At 42.7% G+C, this 23,901-nt stretch overlaps 1 protein-coding gene across 2 annotated transcripts in view; it reads left to right on the forward strand.

Moving 5' to 3' along the window:
* COQ8A (coenzyme Q8A) overlaps positions 1-23,901 on the forward strand; it is a 47,587-nt gene that overhangs the window by 6,724 nt on the left and 16,962 nt on the right. For both annotated transcript variants that reach the window (XM_054820856.1, XM_054820857.1), the window contains exons 2-5: positions 5,870-6,064; positions 8,368-8,778; positions 9,907-9,973; positions 18,708-18,782. In XM_054820856.1, the coding sequence (XP_054676831.1) occupies positions 5,888-6,064; positions 8,368-8,778; positions 9,907-9,973; positions 18,708-18,782 (730 nt within the window). In that variant the 5' untranslated portion in view covers positions 5,870-5,887. The remainder of the gene's footprint in view (positions 1-5,869; positions 6,065-8,367; positions 8,779-9,906; positions 9,974-18,707; positions 18,783-23,901) is intronic.

Genomic DNA, 23,901 nt, shown 5'->3' on the forward strand with positions numbered 1-23,901 from the left:
ATAGAGCCATCAGTCCAGAGCATTCACTTTGCATTGATGTATCTGTGCCTAAAATAAAGCAGACTGTGCTTACTTTTAAAGTGCCCAAAGCATTCTTTTCACTCTTATGTCGTGTGTCAAGCCATTTATGGGGAAAATTGTTCATACTGGGTTTTGGACTAGCTGTCATTTGCCAAAAATGACCGCTAAGCCTTCTGAATTTTGGTGGAAAGATGCATTTGTCTGCCAAGCAGCTCACTTTTATCAGTGTGTGTACCGCTCTTACAATGATTAGAGAGCAAACAAGTTCCGCCTGCCCTTCAAAGGTGTTTGCTTTAAATGGCATTGGCAAACAGCTGCGTGCAAGGGCAGTTTGAAAGCAGCTTTCAGAGACTTGATGAATTCTGTTTAAGGAGGCTTGAGTCAAAGCCACGGGGCAGGACTCAGATACAGGAGTCCTTAGTTCTGCTGCAGGTCAGGTCTTTAAAGACATTTCTTTTGGAGCTTGAGTGCGTGGGAGATGTGGGAAAGGGGAAGAATGAAGGATAAGCAAGGTAGATCTTCAGTTCGATTTAAAGGACAATGACAACTTTCTCCTTTGAAAATGCAGTTTGTTCTGTGCCCTGCATGGTTAAAATTTGGGTCAGCTGCAACCCAAGGAATCCAATTAATGAAAATATGCCTAGGCAGGGGCCTGGAAATCTGGTATCAAAGGAACCGGTGGGGAGGTGTTTGATGGAACTGAAAAAGGCCATGAGTGAAAGGATCGCACGAAAGGGTTGGTATGGCAACACATGTAAAAAGAAATGGAAAAAACCTGTAAAAGATCAGTTACAGAACAAATTAATGAATAATACTTATTTTGAAGTTAGTCTACTGCTGGTGTATGGCCACAGAACAAATGTGCTGAGTACTTGGTCATCTGTATCTTGTTTGTAGTGTTTATTATTTTTATTTCATACTCTTGCCACACTTACTCCGGTGGTGTGGGTGGCTGTAACACTGATTCCAGGGTTATAGTCCTTGTCTAGATACAACTGAGATAACAGTGATTGTGGTAATGGATCATAGGAAGGGGGGGAAGGCATGGAGACTGTTTGTTTTCTTTGGCAGCGTGTTATTTAATTATCTGCCTTACTACCTGCCCAGCCTAATATTTTTTCATTTTTGTCTCCTTTAAAAGAAAAGTTGGAGATAAAGGCGGCAGCTAAAACTTCTGCAGACCTGATATGGGGAATATGGGCTACTGTAAAACTGCTGGGGTTTTGGTGGGTTGGTGGGTGGTTTTTGTTGTGGTTTTTTTTTTATTATTATTAAGTAGTAGATGAGCTTCTTTCTTGAGTGGATAGCAAAATTGTTGATGGTAGATGTAATTCCCTTACATTGAAAGAGGCTGTGTTGTCATGCACAAAAAACTTTCAGAAATATTTCTGGTATATTTCTATATGATTACAAGTCTCCTTGTGTTTAAACTTGGTCAGTCCTATATATAAATATGTGTGTGTGTATGTATACGCATGTGTATGTGTATATATGAGTAAGGTGTTTGACTATACAAGCATCTGGAAAAAAGCACATGGAGTCAGAAGCTGGTCTGTGTGTCTGTAGGAGTACATGTTAGCACATGGAAAAGAAGGGGAATGAATGGAGGAATGTATTTTGAAAACAGTACAAATGTAAGAATTTATCTGTTGCCTGTTGTGAGGCTTTGTGTTTCTGTTATTGGCCTCTCTATTGGCCACTATTGACTGTCTCACTATACTTGCTTAATCCTTCAGTCCAGCAGTGTGGCGTGTCGAAGGGAGGCAATGCGCTGCAGTTAGTCATTAGAAGACAGTGGCTTGTGAGGCAGGTGGTCGTTGCACATGGGAGCATCCCAGTAACTGACTTGGTTTTGTCATTACAACAATCTGGTGCGATGTCAGGAGATGGTTTACCTACTCAAGCCCCTCTACCTGCTGTGTGGACCTTGTCTGGTGTCTGAGGATGACTTGGCTCTAGCCTCCTCCTGCTAGGAGGTGTGGGTGTTTTCCAGATTCATTCACCTGAGAAGTTTACTAAGCAAAAATGGTGCCCCTGCCTATTCTTGGAAAATAGCTCATGACTGACATTTGTCAACCCTCTTTAATCTGGCTTAGCAGGCACTCTGACAGCTTGCGTAGACACGACCAACTTGTCCATACTCCGTGCCGGCAGTGCCCTACTTTGCTAGCGCTAGATAACGAGTCCTCAGGAGACAAGTCGAGTGTGATACAGACTTTTTACACTCGGACCAATTCTATTTGAAACCACTCCTTAAATCTCTTTTTGATAGAGCTTGCTTACACTGTTAGTTTATTGATTTAGTTGTGGTATGAACAGAACTTGTTGTAGGGGAGGGGAAAAAAAAATCCTTTGCTCATTGTCTGCACTGGGTATTAACACAAGTGTACTGTTGGGGATATGTACCAGTCTTCTTGGAAGTGTGTACTTCTTCCAGTTTTCGTGTCTCTTGTCCTTGCTTGTGCTTATTGCATTTTCATTGAAGAAAAAAATTAATTTTTGTAATCTTGGTTATTTTTTGCGTGTAGTCTTTTTCCTTCTTGATTATCTAGCATGTATTTTCCTTCATGCTTTCCCCTTCTGGTTGTGATAACCTTGTTAGTCTCTGCTTTCTGTGTCTTTCCCAGGATGATTAACCAACGTGTCCCACTAAATGTAGGATCTACAAAACTAGATAACCTGGGATTTTCCGCTTGAGGAAAATGCCTCCAATATTGTTCAGTTCTCATTGCCCTTATTAGCTCCCACTTTCATATTGCGTGATGATGGGTACAGACATTACCTGAATGTTTTCTTGCTCCTGATGCCTATTGCCAAAGGATTAATCATTGCAGTATAGTTATTTTTGTTTCCTCTGCTTTTTCCTGACTCTGCTTTGTTAGAGGCGAGGACTTGGTGTACAAAAGATGAGGAACTGGAAGGAGATGGCTTACAGATACAATTCTGTTAAAAAGCAGGAGTATGATCTCGCTCCTGAAAATACGTTCGTCCTTCTCAGCCTTTATTTGTTGTTGACTCTTCTTGGTTTGACCTCTGAAGTCCTTATTGAGCCATGCCTTGCCTTTGTGCTTGTACTGTGGCTTCCATTTGGGTCTGTGAGCTGCCTGCTGAGAAGCTGAAATACCACTGAAGACAGCAAGTTAGTTGCCTGTAGGCTTGTATTTGCTACGCAGAGGTCTGTATTTCAGCAAGGTGCTGGGGTAAATGGCCTGTTACAATAGCCTGTCCTTTGGCAGCGCCGCACAGGAGCATGTTGCTGATGCTTCTGAGCTCACAAGGCACTTGCATGGTACCTGGGTGGTTATAACCGCTGTGCAGAGCAAAGCGGGGGTGATAGCATGGAAGTCAGAAGGATATCAGCAGCAATATGCCCAGTACTGTCTTTTATAGCCAAATCTGTAAAGAGTGATTGGTCCTCTTTGCTGATATATTTAGCAATGGGGGGTCGAGCACCCATTGCACAATGTATGTTTTCCATTTGTGGTTCTGTTACCGTCCCTGCAATTTTGTTGGAAGATTTTTTTTTTAAATGCACATCTAGTGTGTAACAACTGTCACTTCAAGATAAATCCTTCAGCTGTTTTTGGGTGAAAGGACAATACGGTTTTAGTATTGTTAGTTAAAAAGAATCCATGTTAAAAGTAGATGTTTGTGTGTGTGTTGTCTGAGTGTACATTGATCCATATTGCATTATCTTTTGTTGCCCTTCCTGGGAGGGGAATGAACTTTTCACATTCAAGCTTTCCCGTGCTTCAAATACTTGAGACTACAAAAGCGCTGGTTTCTTAGTAGTGGCAACCTTTGAACAGTCTCATTTCAGCTAGGGCAGTATTGTGGTGTTGGTTGGTTTCTTTGCCCAGCTCTGAATTGCAAGGACTGCCCGCAAATGCTTTGAGTGAGATCATGTGGAAATTTCCAGTGTGAAGATGGGAAGGTATGTGTGTGTGTGGAAAAAAAACCTCCTGGTGACAGAGTACATTTCCTTACCTGACAGGCAGCTTTCAAGTTTAACAGTATGTTATACAATGTTAAATGCAAACCTAGTCATTAAACTCCGGAGAGATTCAGAAGTAACACATCTTACAGGTCTGGAGCATATGGATAGATCTTATAAAGATAACCACAGAATAATGATCTAGGTAGCCTTGATTTTTATTTTTACAGCTAACCCATTAAGCTCAGATTCATTGCGAGACCTGACTGTCCTAACAACCGTACTTAAAGCATATAAGGTATAATATTCTCCTCCTGGCTACAGCGGTTGTTCCTGATTTTGATCACTGATTAACAGCTGTTGAACAAATATTTCAGACCCAGGGTTTACCCTGCATTTGCATAATAATGTTTCTGAAATTCAGCTGTAGTAATCCATACATCTCCTGTGATTGCAGCAAAATTGTGTTCTTATCCAGAAATTTAGCTCTAGCAGTCCGTACTTCTCTGGCATGACTGATACAGCAGACACATTTGTGAGATGAGCTTTGTGTTTCCTGAGAAGGTAACTGGATCCAATTGTTTGTGATCTGCAGCAGGGCATAATGCGGTGTGTGCTGTTGACTTAGGATCACTTGTACCACTTCAGTGTATTAACGTTTCTAGTTGTAGTGCATGTATGGGTGTTATCTTCTAAAAATGAATTGGTACCTGTGTACCTGCCTAGGAAATAACTTAAATATGTGGCCTTAGATTAGTGCTTGGTGTGTATTGCAGCCAGAACATTTTTTTCTCTAAATCATTATAGAGAATGCTGTATGGGTAAGGTTGAACTTAAAGGCATGCAGTTGGCACAAGATGTTATCTTCTGTGTCAATAGAGGTGGGAGGACGTGCAGGTGAGCCAGCCCTGGAACTGTGACCCTCACTGTGCTGTAAAGATGAGTGGGAGATGAGTGAAATTAACTGGATGAAAATCTCCCTTGCAAAATGGTTTTGGCATCCCAGCCACTCCTGACTTTCTTCTACGTGAACCACAGTGACGTAGGAGAACCGGTGTCCTAAGCCTGAGCTTGGTTCTAGGCTGAGACAGAGGAGTTGGTGGAACTTGTATTTCTCAGACATGCTCTGTCCTGCATTCTACAGTGCCCAGTTAGTATTTGAAGACACTGAAATTGCACAAAGTGTCATGAATCTCACATGACGTGCCTCCTGAACAGGAAGGGGGACTGAGTAAAAAATTTAGCACTGTAGTGCAGTATTTAGCAAATGCTGTGGTAGGTAGGTGTTCTCAGCGTACTTAAGCTTCCAATTAAAAGTAGCACAGTGAGCTAGAAGTCAAGGGCTGAGCAGACTACCCTTGGAGGACAGGCAGAGCTTACTCTTTGATGTGGGGGTGAAGAAATTTGGCTATGTAAAATGAGCAGGCATAGCTCCTGGGCAGGAATGGGATGCGAGTGTTGTCAGTGCACTTCATCCGTGCTATCAGGCACTGAGAATGTGTTCCAGGGCCTGATAATAATCAAAGGTCGAATGCTAATGCTTTTAATCCTTTTTAAATATTTGGACGGAGTCAAGACCATCTTTGCAGTGTTACTGACATTTACCTGTCTTTGCTTCCTCTGGTCAATGGTAATGTGAATATTTGTGTGGAGTCCTGGAACGCTGTCCTAACTCATGAACAGTCATAAGGAGAGTTCTCGCTTTGCCTGGTAAAGACAGCTAACTAGCTGTCATTCAAGCTTTCCTGTGCGCTATGCGAGCTGCAAACAAGTTCCCGTGGTGGCTGGTTGCCAAAGCAGAAAGAGATTGTCTGGGATATGCTACTGGCTCTTAGGTGACTTGAAACAGGTTGCAAAATTGTTGCTTGACCTTTTTCTCTTTTTTTTTTTTTCCTCTCTTTCTTCATCTTTCAGCACGGAAAGACAGCAGTCATGGCGGGTGATGCCATCATGGTCATGAAAGGCTTGACAAAGCTTAGTAAAGCGGTCCTGGAAACCCAGGCAGGACAGCTTCGGCAGGTGCTCCTTGGGGGGGATGCAGTTACCATTGCAAGGACTCTCCAGGCCACTGCTGAAGAACAGTTCAGTTCTGCCTTGGGGAAAATGCAGGTAAGCAAAGCTCTTTGTGCACAGTCTAGTCTGATGTTTTGCTTTTCCTCCAGGCACTTTTTGGTTTTGTTGTGAGAGTGGCTAGGAAGCAGTGGATTGATAAAACAGATGTTGCAATGCTCTGGGAAGTCTCCAGGATTTCTGTGGTGTGCAGTAGGTGCTTGGACAGGAATGGGAGGGGAATGTTACTGCAGGGTATTTCTGTTTCCATTACCGAGTGCTGCAAATGAAGAGCACTCTGTTCACCTCATCCTGTCAAAGATCAAGCTGTCCCTAAGATTGGCCAGCAGCTTTGTTATTTAAAGTCTCCTTTAAACTTCAGTCATTGCCTCTCCTTTGATTAATTGAATGAGTTCTTCTGGAGTGAATTGGATTTATCTCAGTGCTGCTTCCTTTCTTGACAGAATAGGTGCACGTGATATTTTTCAGAATGGCTCAGGGTCAGGTGTTTGCATGTTCATCACTTACAGCCCAGGCTGGATTTTCAGAACTGATTTTCAAATGAGGAACATGAGGAAAGCCAGTCTCTCTCTCTCTCTTTTTTTTTTTTTTTGAAAGCGGCTTTTGTCAGCAGACATGGGGACAGATTTCTAAGAGCTTCACATTTGCCATCTCTTGAAAACATGGAGCTTGTCTGAGGAAAAGAACTTCTCTTAATCAAAAATTATCATCCTTTAGAAAGACAGTGTAGCTCAGATCATCATTTTTGAAGCAGAAATTAATGAGTGAGGTTTTAATGGGTTTTATGCAATAAGCTTAGACTATGATGGTGGTCTATAGCTTCAGTCCTAGAATCTGGGCCTGTCTTTCCTTGGTTCTATTTAAGCTTGCAATAGAAATACCCTAAGTGTGTTTGTTTATGGGGATAGTGCTTTGTCTTGCCTTTGTCCTCCTTTTGCATCCAAGAAGAGAGGGAGATGCTGTTCTCCTATTCCTGTTCCTGTTTCTCTGCACAAGAGAGGCCCCCTGAGCACACCTGCAGAATGCTTGCCCTGCATTCTGTAAATGAGTTGCATGAGAAGCTGCTACCAAAGCTACAACATCTTCTGTTTTAAAGAGGGGAAAGCTTTTATGTTAAGCTACTGTATTTCACTTCTCTTGATCTGTGGCAGGGTTTTGGCTATCTGACATGCATTTTAAAATTTAAGTATGGAAGCAGAGAGGCCTTCTTGCTTGAAATGATCAGTCAGTAGTGTGGCCACAGTCCCCATCTGTAAACAGATTTCTCCTCTCCTCCCCACTGTGATGCTGAGGTTCAGAATAGCATGAGACCTGCTGAATAACAGGAAAGACCATGTTCTGTTTTTTTCTGTAAGGAAGGGAAATGTAATTAGTGTTTAGGAAAGAGCTTAAAATATGCTGCCTGCTTGCCTGACCACAGCAGGATTTAAAATCCTGTTGATTGGCTGTAATAGTCGTAAGTTCTTCCATGGTATTGCTGCTGCTGAGAAAGGTAACTAGAATATGTCAAGTAACAAGTAAATAGGAGATAATGCTCTGCTGCTGACTTTTTTTTTTATTATTAATATTTTTTCTGCATTGAAAAGTGGTGGGGAATATCTGGACTTAGTGGGGCAGCTCTTGCAGGTCAGGACAGAACAGAAAAGACTGCCAGGAGAAGCTTGCTTTGAGTGTTGCTGTGCCTGATGCTGCTATCCTTGCTTCAAGTGCAGAATTTTATTTATTTATTTTGGGATGACAACAAACCCTGCCATAGTTTAGTGGTTGAATAATGAAATGTGTTTTGCAGTTAGTAATGTCCTGGCCATGGAAGGCTTAGTTTACTTTGCACATAAGTAGGTATCTGGTATTGCTTTGGGTAGCTTTGGGCTTGAAAGTGCTGACAGTGCATGATTATGGACAGGGTGGGAGAAGGGAGTGTGGTAGGGGTAAGAACTGAATATTATAAGGTTTAGCTTTTTGTTAAGCATATCTTATGCAATATTGCAGCTCCCATCACCTGTTGCTTCTGAGCAGTATATTGCTTCTAGTGAATTCCACAATTAGTGACCCTTCTCAGCAGTGTATGTAGAAAAAGGTGTCTCCAGATACAGGTATTTGATAAGCTGTTAATGAATTTGCCCCATCGGTGGGGCTGAAAGACCACTAGTGATCCCAGGTGTCCTCAGCATCTCTTCCTTATTCCTATCTCTTACTGTAACTGTCTGCAGTGCCAGAGTCTCCACAATTTATTTATTGTGGAAATGTGAAAGCCCAGCTCTATGCCTATCTCTGAGGACCGTGGTTGGGTATGGAGCAGGTTTTAAGATCTTTTCTTAAAGTATTTCTATTATTGTTCGCAGGAACTAGGCAAAAAACAGGAGAACTTAACTGATCTCAGTGAGGATTTTGGGAAAGACTATGACTTCTCAGCCCGAGAGCCACCAGATGCTCCAATGGACTTCGCCACCGCCCCTGGCAAGCCTCACGAACGTAGCAGTGAAGGCCCTGCTTCCTCTTACACTACGAATGGACCTTTTAGAAGTGTTGGTGAGACTGGAGATTCTCTCATGGGTCAGAAGCCTTTCCCTCCCAAAATGGATGCGAGGTTATTTGGAGGCTTTAGGGACCCTGGAAATCCTTTTGCTGCTGCCTTTGGACAAAATAGGGCTTTTCACCAAGACCATTCCTCTGTTAGTGGATTAACAGCTGAAGATATTGATAAAGCCAGGCAGGCCAAAACAGGTTCAGAGCAGAAACCCTACAAACAGATGGTATGTTGGGTTTGGGTTTTGTTTGTGTTGTGTTTTCTTTTTTTTTTTTTAAATTAAGAATTCTCAATACTATGGTTTCTATGCTGGATTGTCCTTACTCATCTTCTCCTGCATTTCCCTCATTTCTTCCTCTTCGGCTATTCCCTTTTGTGGAGGCAAAAAGAGGGAAGTGTCAGTGCTCATTAACTCTGATCTCTGATATTTATTCTGTCAATAGCTTTTCAGGCTCTCCTTTCACACCTGCCCCCTCTCTCTATATCAGATATACTGATGTCAGAGGATGTTTAAAAAGCATACAAAGACTTCAGTTTTATATTAACAGCAGCTCTCCTTTCATTCACTGGACTACAAAGACTCAATGTATTGATGCATGTTACAGTAACAAAGGGTCTGTATTTCATCCCTGGTTTTGGGGTGAAATGTTGAGCAGGTGGGGACAGCTGTAGGCTACAAAGGTTTGAAGACTGATCTAAGGAGTATCTTCTCCTTTGAAGGGCCCTGTTCCCTTTAGCTAGTTGTTTTGCTCTGGCTGTGAAGAATGAATTGGACTTAAGCTCCTCTCAGTGGAGGCTGTGGCTTCCTGTATTGTGTTTTGCAGTCCTTCTAGAGTCCTTCCCCAAACCCGGTATCAGATGCTACTGTGAGTTCAGTCACTCAGAATATTGCTTTGATGAAATGGTATTGCTGCTTCTGTTCCAGCTGTTGTGCGTGGGGGAATTATCTATGGTATTGCGAACCTGATAACCTTCCATGAGTTTAATTCCTTGTGTGGAAGGGAGTTTGAGTTGGCATTGCGCTGCTTCTCCAAGTTCAAAATATAAGCGCTGCTGAGGTGAAAGTAAAAATGGGGATTCTAAACGTGGTTGTCAGCTCTTCTGTCTTTCCCACCCTCTTGTCCACTTCTCTGGTGTATGTTTCAGTTCAAGGTCTGTCCGTTCTGCAGTGTGTTCACTTGAAAATCAACATATATATATATATATCACATATTCAAGAAAAGCTTTCTGTAGCACAGAATTGTTCAAGTGCTTTCAGATTTGCACTCTGAATTTGCAGGTATCTGACCATATGCCCAGTTCATTTGTGGATTTCTTTTTGTTTTGTTTTCCTTTCCCCCTGTTTCTGCTGCAGCTCAGTGAGCGGGCCCGGGAGAGGAAGGTTCCCGTCACAAGGATCGGACGGCTCGCCAACTTTGGAGGTCAGTTTGCACACCCACAGTTGCGAAGTCACTAGGCTTGCACGTACCGATTAATGGTCGGCTATGACAGTGCTCCTGCAGAAGCATTAGTTGGTTCTGTTTTTTAAGCTTGCTAATAGGGAAGTGCTTTCCCACAAACAGCTGGTTAGCTCAGAGCTTGATTTGGGCTTTTTCAGTACAATTATGGATCTTGGCCTTTAGTCAGAATGAAGTTATACCTTGAATCCTGTTTTCTGTCACTCTTATCATATCTAACTGCTACTGTGGTAGTATGGCAAAGAAAAAAGCACCCCACTTAAATGGATCTTTCAGATGCATTCAGCAAGCTACCTGTTAACAAGAACTACAGAGTTGGCATGGGTTTCTAGTTGTCTTAAGATGGCAGGTTGATATATTCCTGGAGCTTAGTTTTCATATACCTGTTCTTTCGAGGGGGGGGGGGGGGGGAAAAGTCACTCTCTTAAGAGTGTAGGGCAGGTTATTTGGGAGCGCGTGGTAGAACTGCACCTCTTCATGGTAACGTATGCTGGGTTGTGCTGGTTTAATAAGAGGGAGAGAGTGAGGTGCAGGTTGTTCTCCAGTGTGCACAAATACCCTGGTCCTGTATATGTGATTTCACTTTATTGAGGAAACTCTCCTTCTAGTCCTTACAGTATGCTGTTACTGTCAAGTGAAGACAGCTGATGCAGCTGTTATTTTAAATAATTTTTTTCCCAAACTTACCCTTGCAACTTCTCTGAACAATGGTTAAATATAAAACAGATCCTTTTGGTATTAATTTTTGAGGGTGGGGAGATGATAATAGTCAAGGTTTGATTTACTTAGCCATTGCTTATAAACCATTTTCTCCCAGGAAGGATGTGAAGTCTGAGCTTGTAAGATCAAGCTAGCTGAAACCTATGTGAATTTTATTTGCAGAATGGGACTTACAATGTTAAAAAGCAATAAAATATCTTCAGTAATGTTAACAGATGGTGCTTACCTAATCTCTTATATCCAAAGCCATCAAAGGACTTAACGTGTTCCTGAGAAAAAGGAAACTATCACAGTATTGCAGGTGGAAAAGATGATCACAGGTAGTCTTACTTAGCTAATCATTAGATGAATAATCTCTCTCTGTTTTTGGGTTTTTTGTGACTGCAGTGTTTTGAGATTATAGTAGCCTATCTAGGTTGTGAACAGTCTCTCCCAAGTAATGTGTTAGGCTCTTGTGATTCTCTTCCACAAAATTTGATAGAGAAGCACATGTACAAAGTAGACATCCTTGTGTTATGGATCCCAGAAGAAAGAAAAATAGCCTGTCAAATGTAATTCAGATCAACTATTATACTAAAAAAACCCCAATTATTCTTCCTCTGTGTGTGTCTCTGTCAAAGTAATATGCACACTAGGAGGAGTTGAGGGCAGGGACTGATTCTATGCAGCACTGGAATAAACAGCAAGTGAGCTTTGTGATAACAAAGTTTTAATGCTGGTCAGATCTCTTTAAGCCTGTAGTTCATTGCAGGCACTCTGGCTTCTCAGTATGCTTAGTATTCCTTAAAGGGAAGCAGGATTCATGATCTGCTTTTTGGAGTGTCTTTAAAACTCACTTGACTTCTTTGTTTTTAAGCTCTAGTAGCTTACAGGTCTCCATTCTAATCGAGCCTTGATTTTTATGGAAAGTGTCACAGCACTTTTAGCTGTCATCCTCTGAATTTAACTGTGGCTGCTTGCTGACAGCTGGTGGATGTGAAGTGGCAGATGACCAAATTTTCTGTGAACTTTGAGTTCCAGTGCTGTTGCTGTATGCTCCAGCTCTTGGCACCCAAGGCTGCTGCATGAGGAAAGGCTGACTCGTGCTTCAAGGGGAAATAGATAACTAACTACCTGTCTTTTCCTAACCTCAGGTTAAAAAAACCAAAACACCACCCCCCCCACCCCCCCCCCCAAACCAAAACCATGATGGGAGAGTCAGAAAGAGAGAGATTATTTATAAGCAGCATCCCCAGTCATATGTGTGTGTGTCATGTTTTTTTTTTTTTGGTCTTGCCCTTCTGTCTGTTTTATATGATTGAAATTTCTGGCAAGACAGAGCTCTTGCTTTCAGATTGCTTTTGGGCGAGACATTGCGTTGCAAAACTGGTGTTCATATTCTCCTGCAATCTCTTGTTAGTGTTCACTGCTTAGCTTTCCCTCTGAATTTTTCCTTGCGACAGCAAGGAGAAATAGTACTGCCGGTACACTGGATAACTAACAACAGATGTGGCCTATAGGTAGGTTTTTTCCAGTTTAAGAAATCCCTTGGTAATACTTTGGTAGGCTGGGTAATGCTTGAAGAAGGTGAGGCTGAAGTAGCGTGGGCAGCCCCACGTGGGAAGGACTATCTGTAAGGAACACCTCTTAACGGTCAGATCTTGATCCAGACTGATACGAGCTTTTAAACAGTCTCTAGAACTGCATGGAAAGAGGGACTCTGTTGATAGTGAGGAGCAGCTCCTGCTTGCTCTTTGCTCCAAGTTTAGAGTGTTTTTTCTGACCTGCCCGTGGCCTTGAGAGCGCCAGTGCAATTGTGAAACCCCATCAGCTAATTCTAGTGTAGCTTCTCCTGACTGGCTCTTATCTGATGAGAAATGTTCTTTTCAAATTGCATCTTTGTGAAGCATTTTCAGTGCTTAAACCAGGAAGCATTAGCTGATGGCAAGAGCTGTAGCGTACCACTCACTCTTACCCGTTTTTAATTCCTCTGAAGTTGTTGGTGAGTTTTGGCTTATGGTTGACTGTTTTCCTCTTAGATTGTGAGCAGGGGAAGGTAGTACTTGTGTGCCTCTTCTAGCTACTCACTGCCAGTCCTTTCTGGGTATTAATCTCAGGAGTGATGCAAGAGGTAACGTGTACAATTTTTAAAAGTATCTGCAAGCTGAAGAGTGAGGCTGATTAAGGGAGTCTCATGAGGGTATAGGAGGCAGTTTCAAATTGAGATGAGAATTGATTTTACTTTCCTAAGATCCAACCCAACTTAATGGTTTTTTTTGTTTTGTTTTAGAGAAGCCAAGATAAGCTTGAAGTAAACTGAATGTTTCAAAGCTCAGTGGTAGATGGGTTGGAAGTTCCCTGTGCCTGGATGGTGTGTGTTCTCATGCTTTTTCTCTTCTCTTGCCTTTTCAACAGAAGTTAGAAACAAGGTGTAGGATGATTTAATGAGTCTCCAATTACATTATTGGTTTTTGGGAGCACCTGCTGCTGCTGAGGGATGATAGTTAACAGCTGGAAGGAGCCCTTTTGCAGGGGATGTCACTGTTAACCTGTGGAATAGTAGTGACCCAGCTATGTCCTTGCTTCCTAGGACATTCAAATGATCAGAATTAAATAGAGGATGGCAGGGATGGGGGGTGTGATTATTTCCTGCTCTACCAGCTGCCTCTTTGCATTGCCTTGAAAGTAATTGAGGGCAGGAGGCTGCTCCATATCTGTGAGGGAGTGTAGCTTAGATGAAGTAAGCTTTTTGTGTGCAGTTTTGTTTTTTGTGTGCTTTGGGGTGCCATCTTCATTTGAAGACCTCAGGAAATCATTGTGGGAAACATAATAGTGGAGGGGAATTCTTCCTCTACCACCTCCACACCAGTCAAACTAGTATTTGACTCTGTCTTTCCTTGGTGGGATAAAACCCACTTTTTTCTTTGTTTCCATATTAGAACATCATCATTTTAGATTTGGACAAGATGGAAGGATGTTGAGTAGGTCAAAAACAGAGTTCATGTAACTATTCCTGGGGTTCAGATAGCTGAATTCCCATGCTATTAGCATGAAACTGTTCACACTTGAATCATTCCTCCTCCTGTCTTCACATGGGTTTTTTGTCCGTTTCCCCCCCCCCCGCAATGTTATAGGGAATGTTGATCTCTTGGCTGTGGTGTTCAGGCACTCTGGTGGGTGATGGACAAATTAGTAACAGGAGGCAGAAATACTTGGACTGCAGAGTTTGCCTGGCTTCTCACCTCTTCTGGGATCAAAGAACACTTTGCTGGAAAGATTGAAGATCATTTTCTCTAAAGCTTGCATGTAATACTGAGCTAATGTTTCTCTGTAATCAGCACAAGATCCTTTACTGAACTTCTTTGTCCTTTATATGTATTTTTGTATGCTTCTTGTGGCTGCTGGAGTGACTGCTGGTAGCTGTATTTATAGTACTAAATATCATCCTTGATTTTTCTTTGTTTATTTTATTTTATTTTTTGCTTCTGAGGATTGGAATTGGTAAAACAGATTTTTCTGCAGTTTTTTGTTCCGTACTTGTTTTGTAGCCTGATGGGTCATCAGTTCCACCCACACATTTCTTGATCTTTATTTCCATTCTCCCTTCCTTGCATCATTTGACTTTTCTAAGCAGTTTGTCTCCCTTAATCATATTCCTGGTTTATAAGTTTATTATTTTAATGACATAATAAGATCTTTTTGCAATAAAGAAAATTCGGGAAGCTTGCAGTGAAGTCTAGCTCTAATGTGATTGAAGCAATTTTGAAAGAAAAAAAAAGTGAGCCTCTTATTAAAGTATACACAGGACTGACAGCTACAGGATTCAGATTGTCACGTGAGTAACAAGTGAGTGTGGCTTTCTTCTGGTGAGCATTTAATGCTTAGAAAACTAGTGGAAATCAATGCACAACTATCTGCAGCTTGCAGTGTGTTCTGGGTGGTGCTTGCAGTGTTTGACGTGACCAAAGCCAGGGCTCAGGCCGCTCCAAGGGAGAGTCTCGCCCACCCCTGCGCTTGGCAGGCTGAGCAGGATGATAACAGCCCATTCAGTCTCCTGTTTGTTTTGTTGTGTCAGTTGCTGAGCAAGAGGATTCTTCCTGAACAAAACTGATTCCAGATCAGCTCTCGATGGGCTTGGTTTGAAGTGTAACGGGTGCTGGAGGTGCCTGGAAAATGTCTGAAGAGGCACTCTGCTGGTATAAAACCAAGTGGCATTTTGCAGGCCTGAAATAATCTGTGTAAAGTGCAAAATGCAGGAGTGTGACTTTCTAGAGGTGCTCGGGGATGTTATTTTCCAAGGTGCTGAACTGTGGCTGTTCAGTGATGCTGAAAATTGTCCCAAAATTATTAATCTTGGAGGAGATACTCATCCTGCAGAGAAGGAAAATGAAGGACATCAGGAGTGACTTGTGCAAGGTCAGTAGACTAGCAGCCCAGAGGAGGAGTGCTTTTCTACAGCCCTTTTCTACAGTGGTTTCTTTGGAGGGATAACTCGTTCCTGGTAACAGGTGAATGGCTGGCACCATGTGGTGGCTTGACCTTGGCTGGCAGTTAAGCCCCATACTCACTTGTTTCCTCCCACAGCAGTATGGAATAGGAAGGGCAAAAGTGAGAAAACTTGGGAGTTGAGATAAAGACAGTTTAATTGGTGAAGGAAAGCTCCATGTGAAAGTAAAGCATCAAGAGGAATTCATTCACTACTCCCTGTTGGCAGGCAGATGTCCAGCCACTTCTCGGGAAGCCTCAGCATCTGTAGCAGTTACTTGGGAAGGCAAACACCATAACCCCAAATGTCCCCCCTTCATCCTCCTTTCTCCAAGCTTCTATTGCAGAGCATGGTGTTGTACGGTATGGATATCCCTTTGATGGATTTGGATCGGCTGTCCTGGCTGTGTTTCCTCCCAGCCTCTTGCCCACCCCCAGCCTACTCATTGTGGGGACAGAGTGGGAAAAAGAAAAAGCCTTGATGCTGTGCAAACACTGTCCAGCAATGGCTAAAACATAGGTGTGTTATCAACGCTTGTAGTCACAAATCCAACATACAGCATGATACAAGCTGCTATGAAGAAAAATAACTCCTATCTCAGCCAGACCCAGTACACAGCATTATTTGTGTTCAAATAAAATGTGCCTAGACCATGGCCTTTCAGATGAGTGGGTGTGCAAATAGGCCTGGGGGGCATTTCAGGAAAGGAGTGGTGAGGCTCTGAGCCCTCCTGTCTGGTACTTCCCTTCTGAACCTTAGTGTTAGTCTGGTTTGTAAGATGAGAAAAGGTGAAGTTTTCCACACTGGGTTTTTGCTGTGTGAGCTGTGTGTGCTCCAAACGCCACAGTGAATGAAATTCAGGTTGGTAAAGGAGAAAGAAAGACGTTCTTGAGGTTCAGGGTCAGAGTGATACCTAGCACTGGGGTTAGTGGATGGAGTTAGAGCCATGAGGAATTTAGCCCGTTATTTAATTCCCCAATTTCATAGTTCTTCTGATAATAACTTGGTAAGAACAAAGGAATAACATGAGCAACTGAGACTTCTGAAAAATGGCAGCTTTTTCTAAGCCCTGGACATTCAGGGAAAGGGCCAAGTTTTCGCATTCCTTTGAGAAACAAAACTGCGAATTGTCACCTGTTTCTTGGTGATAGAAGATTACATATACAACTGACTGCATTTTTTCAGGCTTGATTGCTAAGAAGCAGCAGACACCTAGAACACGTATGGTCCTGCGCAGTCCCAAGAGTATTATCTACCCTCCTGCTACCACTTTTAGAGCAGGGCTGCATGTGCCCTGAGATGTTTCTGGGTAGTTACTGAACGTTTGATGTGGGAATGCTGCGTTGCACTTACATAAAATGCCCTGATCTAAATGCCCTGCTACGCACTGTGATTTGTGTGAAGATGCTTGAAGCCTTTGCTTAAACTCCAGATCTTTAAACCTTAGCAGGGGTTTAAGAATGAACTTGGTTTTGCCTGGCTTCAGCTTACTTGAAGCCGTTGTTGACTGATGATTGGAGTTAATTTTCTAGGAAATTGGACAGAGCGGAGCAGTGAGCAAATTCTAAGAGGAACTATTGTAACAGAAGTCTTTTTCTTAGTGTAGCCTACCATATATGGTTTAGTTCAGATGCTCAGCTGTGTATGGCCATGAGAGAAGAGGTAAGACACACTTGTTTGGAGTCTGATCTTGCGTACACTGATGTAAAACACAAGCTGTTCAGATAATGGTTTTTTTAGGTAGTAAGTCTCAGTAGTGAACGTAGAGCCTTTAGAAGATGCAATGTATTTAATTTGGAACCAATTACTGCCAGACCAGTTCAGTCTACCTTTCATAATGACTAAGCTGATTTCTGATGGGGAGCATTGCTTTGGAGGTGGTGAAAGTGGGATCAAGGCCAATACAAGTGCTTCGTGAGTGGTATTCAGTCTAAAAAATAACATTTGTTGATGAAATATCTGTCTTCATTGGCTTCCTGTCTGACTCCCAGTACTTTCTGTTCCAAGTTACTGTCTCGCCTGTGGGATCTGTTTGGAGATGACTGTGTATCAGCATTTTCATAGGTATTGTTTATGCTGTGTTTGAAAAGTCTCTTTGCTTCTTTCCTGTGGAGTCTAGGGATATCTTTCTTGTTTTGTTCAGCTAATAAAATCTCTGGATTTCTGGTGCAAAAGCCTTGCTCAGTGGTCATGTGTGGCTTGGCACTATTGGAGGGTTTGCACAAGTTAGCTAGTAACAGCAGACTTCTTTAGGCTTAAATTTGGCATTTAAGTGCTGCCGCTCCATAGGAAAACTTGCAGAAAATGCGGAAAACTTACCAAAAAAAACCCCAAAAAACAACCCTCCAAAAATTATTTCAGGGTTTTTTAATGTAAGTATTATAATGTTAAAATCATGGCATCCTGTGAATGTTTTTTTAATGTTTTTTCTGAATGTAGATTTCTGTATTATGCTGTACTTGGGAAACTGTCCCGTAGCGCCTCAAGGAGGGTTTGGGGCGCTTGGAAAACATGCACACCCAGTACCGCTAGCAGCGTGGGAATAAGGCAATGTGGGATGCACTATGGCTGAGGAGATGTGAAGGAGCATCAGTGGTTCTGGTTGCTTGTGTCATTTATTATCTAGAAAAATAAATATTTTGAAATTGGGAAGGCAATGAGACCTTTGGTAGTATGGATTACTGCATGATTAGATCAGTGTCTTATTTAATCTTCAGAGGCTTTTGTCAGGTTAGTGGAGACAGATAACGCTTCCTTTGTAGTCGTAGCTTAACCTGTGGCTGAGAGACAACACTCTAGAATTCACTGCTTGCAAGGGTGATAGCGCATGTGGAGTGCTGGTGTTTGGTCTCGTGGTCTTAGCGTTGCTATGCAGGGTTACTCCCCAGCGCAGCTCCTTGGAATTGCAGGTTACAACACTGCTTGCATAAGGTGGGCCTTGGGAAAAAACATGTTTCTGTTCATCATAGTCAATGAGCACATGGAAGTCAGACAGCTGATGGGCACAAATAAACCTGAGTGCTTAGAGTAGGGTCACAGAGCCTTGAGCTCTACTGGCAGTCGCTTCATCTAAATACAGTTTTGCTTCTCCCTGCTGTGGTGGCATGGTAGGGGGTGAGGGGGATCCTGTTCTTTTCTGAGAATTGTACTTTGAGAACCATGTTTGTGAGATTTGTTTTTTTTTTCTTCTTTTCTTCTGAACTCCCCAGTTTGAGTCTACAGCAGGACCTAGGCCAGAGCACAGAGCTTGGAGTAGCCTTGTTGACATGCTTTAAAAAAGCCAGACATCCCAGGCTGGCCTAGCCTATGATGCCTGGCTGGCATGCTGGGCTGAAGAAGCGCAGGAGAAAAATGTTCAGCATCAAACTTGAAGATGACTCCATTGCAAAAGCCAGGGTGTTCTAATAAAGCTGTTTTGCTGCTGTGCATTTGACCACATGGCTTAATTTTAATTACAAAAAATGCCTCTGTTTTTTTCATTCTGACCTGGGTCTTTTTCTTCTTATTTTAAAGGACTAGCCGTTGGTCTTGGCATTGGGGCATTGGCAGAAGTTGCAAAGAAGAGCCTTAGATCTGAGGAACGCAATGGTAAGCCCTTTCTACACCCTTATTCTTTTTTTTTTTTCTCCTCTTTTTTTTTCTTTTTTTTTCCCCCTAGACACAGTTCATCTGCATTTGTAAGATTTTATTCTTTTGAAAGCTGGGACAGCAAGGCAGTCAGAGTAACAGGGGAATGTGGGTAGTTCTATTACTTTTAACATAATCCTTCTCCACCTCCAGACTCTTCTCCTAGCTAAGTACACCACAGCCTCACTACATAGACAGAGGTCAGAGGTATATGCGAGAGAATGAGTTTATGCCAGCATAATTTGTACAGTTTACTTTCCCACAGCCACCCCTGAGTTTGAATACTATCCCTTGCCTATTCTTGGATTGTCTTGGCCTAACATTTTTTTTTTTAAGCTGCAGAGTGAAACCATGTAGTTCTATCTGTACAGAATCTTCAGATGAACCCGTATATCTGAAAACTTTGTTAGTGGTTGCAGTCTGTTTGAAATTTAAGGATGCCCTTGCCTAGGAGGAACGTGGAGGATGGCTGCTCTCTTTTTAAAAGAGAGACAAAACACTTTATGTACATGTTAAATGACAGTTACCTGCTTCCAGTGTCTATATTTTGCCACCTTCTAAAGGATTCTCATAACAGGTCAAAAGGCTGTGCTGTGCAAATCGACCTGATCCTGTTTCCTTCCCAGCTTGTTTGAAGTTGGAGGTAAAATGTTCCCAAGTTGTACCTGACCATGTCAGGGTGGCTTTCTTCTAAGCTTATATGTTGGTAAAATGTGGTGGCACCAAATGGTTGTGTGTGGGTGAATGGTTTAAGGCATACAAAGTAAATGGTGCTCTTTCCTAGAAAACATGAGATTACTCTGAAGCTTATGGCTCCATTCACTTGTTTCTTATCAAGGTAAAGCTTTGGGATACTGCAGAATGTGAAGTTCTTTAAGTTATTGCAGGCTGTTTGGTCTTCAGCTGGTCTCTCTGGTTTGGCTAATATGTTTGTGTGTTTAGATTATTTCCAGTGCCTGGAGGGAACTGATGAAAGGGTTAAGCACTTGCAGCTAGAAGTAAAAATGAAGTCAAATCGTTCCTGGTTCAGAAGCATTGTTTTGAGATAATGACAACTGCTGGGTCCTTTGTAATTTTACTCTGTGGCCAGTAGTATTCTACTACAAGGCCAGTTTGTGTCTTCTCCTGCTCTTCTTTGGGGGTGGGGGAAGGATGGAGACTGAGATAGTGTGAACCTCTATTCCAGGAGGTACTGGAGTAGCTGAAAATTGAAAAAATTTGCAGGGGGGGAGAACCCTAAAAAAACCAACTAACAAAACCCCAAACCCAACACCCCAGCAGATGAAACACCTTTCCAGTTGGTGGGGGGACAAGGGTAAGGTGGGGTTTGTGTGCCACCCAGGACACTACTTGTTAATACTTGTGTCTTTGTATTCCCTGTAGGACTAGGCAATGCAGAGCAGCCCAGCAGAGAAAAAGGATCTTTGGCAAAGAGTTGTTGTTTTTCTCCATGACCTGAGGTGTTTGAGGCTGGGTGGGTTTCTTTGCTTTGATTTAAAAGCATGTATTCAAGTAAACATGGCCCATCCTGGAGAGGATATTTAAAGGCTCTTGCTTTCAGCGCTTGTGATATTTGACAGGTTGTTCATACCTGCTGGAAGCTGATGATTTGCTTTGCTTTTAACTGAAGAGGAATTGCACAACTGTTGATATTTCTCTGCTTGCCAGATTATTTTCTAATTGGGCACACCCCAAAGTGAAAACATGAGCCTGCAGAGCTATGAAATTTGAGGGAAAAACATAAGCTTTGTTTCTCTTCCTTACAGCATGAGAAAGGATTACTTATTTTTTTCCTTTTAGAGGGCAACAGACACTTTTTTCCTTGCAATAAAGGAATTGCACCTTTTAGACTTTTTTCTTCTTGCTAGGGAAACCATTATTTTCCTGTATAAGTGTAACTTGGTGCCAGAAGCCTGCTCTACAGTCTGAGTCATGCTTTGGGAAGATTAATTTTCTTGAACAAACCTAGGTTAAAGAATAACGCAATGAGAACTGCTGACTTCGATCCTAGGCAAGAGAGTTAGAAAATGACCTGTCTTTTATTTTTAGTTGTCTTGCTTTTGTTCTTGCTTCCCCTCTTGCTGTCGTGTCTGCTTAGATGAGAGCGTGGAGCAGTGGTTACACTGGAAAGGAGAAGGGTAGTGGGACTGCAAATGGGCCAAGAGCGGCAAGCGTGGAGGTGCGGCAGAAGTAAAAGACTATTTCAGCCCTCGTACTCTCTTGGAACTTCTTGGGCCAAGGCCAGAGGAAAGTCTGGGTGACTCAGCTGCAGCCTCTAGCTAGTGTTTTTGGATGTGTATTCCACAGGATTTTATAGTGATGGGTAAGGCTCCATGGATGAGAACTCCCTCCATGGGCTCTGCTCCTGCAGAAATGTGTGGCAGAGGATATGTACACAGTTTTGAGTCCAAGATCCCATTTTCTTACTGTTCTTCTGGCAGTACCAGCCTTAGGTGTTCTTAGGGGAACCTCTTGATATAGGGACCTCTACATTTCTTTAAAAATACCTCTGCACCCCTTTCATGACTTCAGCTTTGAGGCATTTGTGTCCAAGTTTTCTGGCTGCCAGCACCATAAGCTCAGGCTAAGACTTGTCTCTGAGAATGACATACTGTCCTGTTCTCTGGAAGCTGGTAGAGGATGTCTTTTCTCTCCCCACTGCTGCATTATTAATATAACATCTTGGCACTTCAAACTTAAACAAGTGGGATGTGTATGTGCCCAAAGGCATGCCAAAGAATTTCACGCTCTTGCTGGCATCCAGGAGTGACAGGAAAGAGCCTTCTCTTGGTTACCCTCTTCTTGTCCAGTCAGTACAAATGAAAGTGTCTTCACACCTTTAAAATGGATCTAGAAACACTGTTTGTTCAGTCACAAAACCACAAGCCAGAAACTCCTGAGCTATAAGTGATCCTAGTATCCTGGCTTATGCTTCTTTCCATTGCTGTTGTCAAATGGAGGAATTACAGGTGCCTGCTCTCCTGCATCTTCTCTAGCAACTGTGCTAGTGCTGATCTGTCTCTTCCTGCTCAATTTCCCCATCCTTGTTTAGTAGCTGCAGGGCCCTTCTCTCTCTGCCTCTGATTGTCTCTGTTTCCATAAACAATTCACTTAAGGGGTTTATCCTAGAACAAAAAGTCTGGTGCAAGTGTTTGTGAATTTCTCCCTTCTCCATCTGAGCCTGATGTCCTGGACATAAATTCTTCACTGTCAAATTCCTGTGAGTAGATGCAGTTTGGTTTTTTCTTTTTTTTGAAGGGCTTGAGGGCCTAATGCTGCCCTCTTTAAGTTCTTTAAGTGATTTGGTTCATCTTATTTTTTTAAAAAATGGATGGCTGTACTTGATTTCCAGTGGGAATTTTCTTGGTAGGCTGACGTAGCTAATTAAAAATAACCTCCTTGGTCAGCAGTGACCTTGATGGCAGTCTCAGTATTTAGAGTGTGTATCTAAAGTGCAAGGCTGACACGGGGTGGGAATGGGAGGGTAGAATAAATTTCCAGGAATAAAAATGAGAGCGCCCAGATAAATAGCTGCCATTACTAGTAAAGAGACTCTGGGTTCAAGGTCAACTTCGTAACTTATTAATGACCTATATTGGGCCGTTCCACTAGGCACTGTGCAAATGCCAGGCTGGGCAGAGCCCTGAAGGGCTGGCAGCTGGCCTGGGTTTGAATGTAGAGTTGTTTCCTTATGAAAAGGAATAATGCAATCTCCTTGAGTTTTCAGTCCCAAGTGCTTAGGCTATGTTCTTGACCCTTCCCTTGGCCCAAAGTTTGTGTGGTAGATGGTCCTAAAAACAAATACATGCAAAGTCCAGTGGCTAGTTCTCCATTTGACAGTAGCAAAGGAGGTGGAAAAGCAGTGATACAGCTGTGAGATGCACACAGATTTGGAAGGGTTCATGCAGATTCTGGATTTGGAAAGAAAGATGTGGGTCGAGCACTCCCGAGGGCATCTGCCTGCTGCCTCTGCTGTGGAAGAGCTGACAGGCTCCAGGCACCATGGCTGCAGGAGCATTCACTTCTGAAGTCTCCTTGTTGCCACAGCTTTAGATGTGACTTCTATTTGCCTTTTTTTTTTCTTTCCCTGATGAAGTAAGTAAAAAACCCCCAACTTTGTGATCTTAAGATGGGGAAGAAATTGTTTGTAGCATCAAAAAGTACCAGCAGTCTTTGGAGAAAATGTTAATTTACTGAAAATTGGCATATTTTTTTCATGAACTTGTGCTGGGTTTTATCCCTACTTCCTTTCCACCTAGCCTTGGAAGCCTATGCCTGTTTTCTCTGTTTTTTCTTCACTTGCCATTTACATAATCCTGCTTTTGACTCTCACTTTCAAATCACCTTCTTGTTCATGCCCACTTTTAGCAAAGTACATAAACAAGCAACAGGTGATCACGTGCTGTTGGGTTGCCTGGTGCTCAGGTAGTGCCCATGTGGGCTTGACTTCAGTGGGAAGCACACCAGGAGAAGAGGATGGGGAGTGCCTGTGTGTCTGATAAGACTCTTTTAAAGTTGTCAGGGTTCATTGGCTTCTGGAGGAGATTTTAATCATTAACCAACTCCTTTATTCTGCTGCAGACTCAAAGGAGGATGTTTGGGTGTGCAGTTGGTGTGAAGGATGGTAAGGCTTTGTCTCGGTGGTTTCCCTAGCTCCTGTGTGTCTGTATGTCAGAGCTCATTCAAGGGTTCATTGACTCATCATTGCTAAAGACACAGAATTTTCCTGATGGGACAGTTGAGAGCCAGAGCTCTGTTAGATGGCTCCAAGCACTCCGCTATCCAGAGCCAGCTTTTCAAGTGGGCTAAGCCACATCCTTCTGCCCTAGGCAGCTCTACCTATTCAACCTCTCAGATTCCTTACATCCAGGATCCGGAGGAAAATGTCCTCTGAGGATTGCTGTGTGTGGTGCAAATGGTGATTTCTGCACCCCTCTTGCTTCTCTGCATCCTGCTCTCAAGAGCAGTATAGCTGTCCTGTGTACTCCCTCCCGGTGTTTTTATTCCTCTCTCATGCACATTCTTTACTTGGGACAGGGATTTGGACAGACAGATGATGTCCCACATGCAGTGCCATCTT

Source organism: Grus americana, chromosome 3, assembly GCF_028858705.1.
Source record: "Grus americana isolate bGruAme1 chromosome 3, bGruAme1.mat, whole genome shotgun sequence".
Taxonomy (NCBI): Eukaryota; Metazoa; Chordata; class Aves; order Gruiformes; family Gruidae; genus Grus; species Grus americana.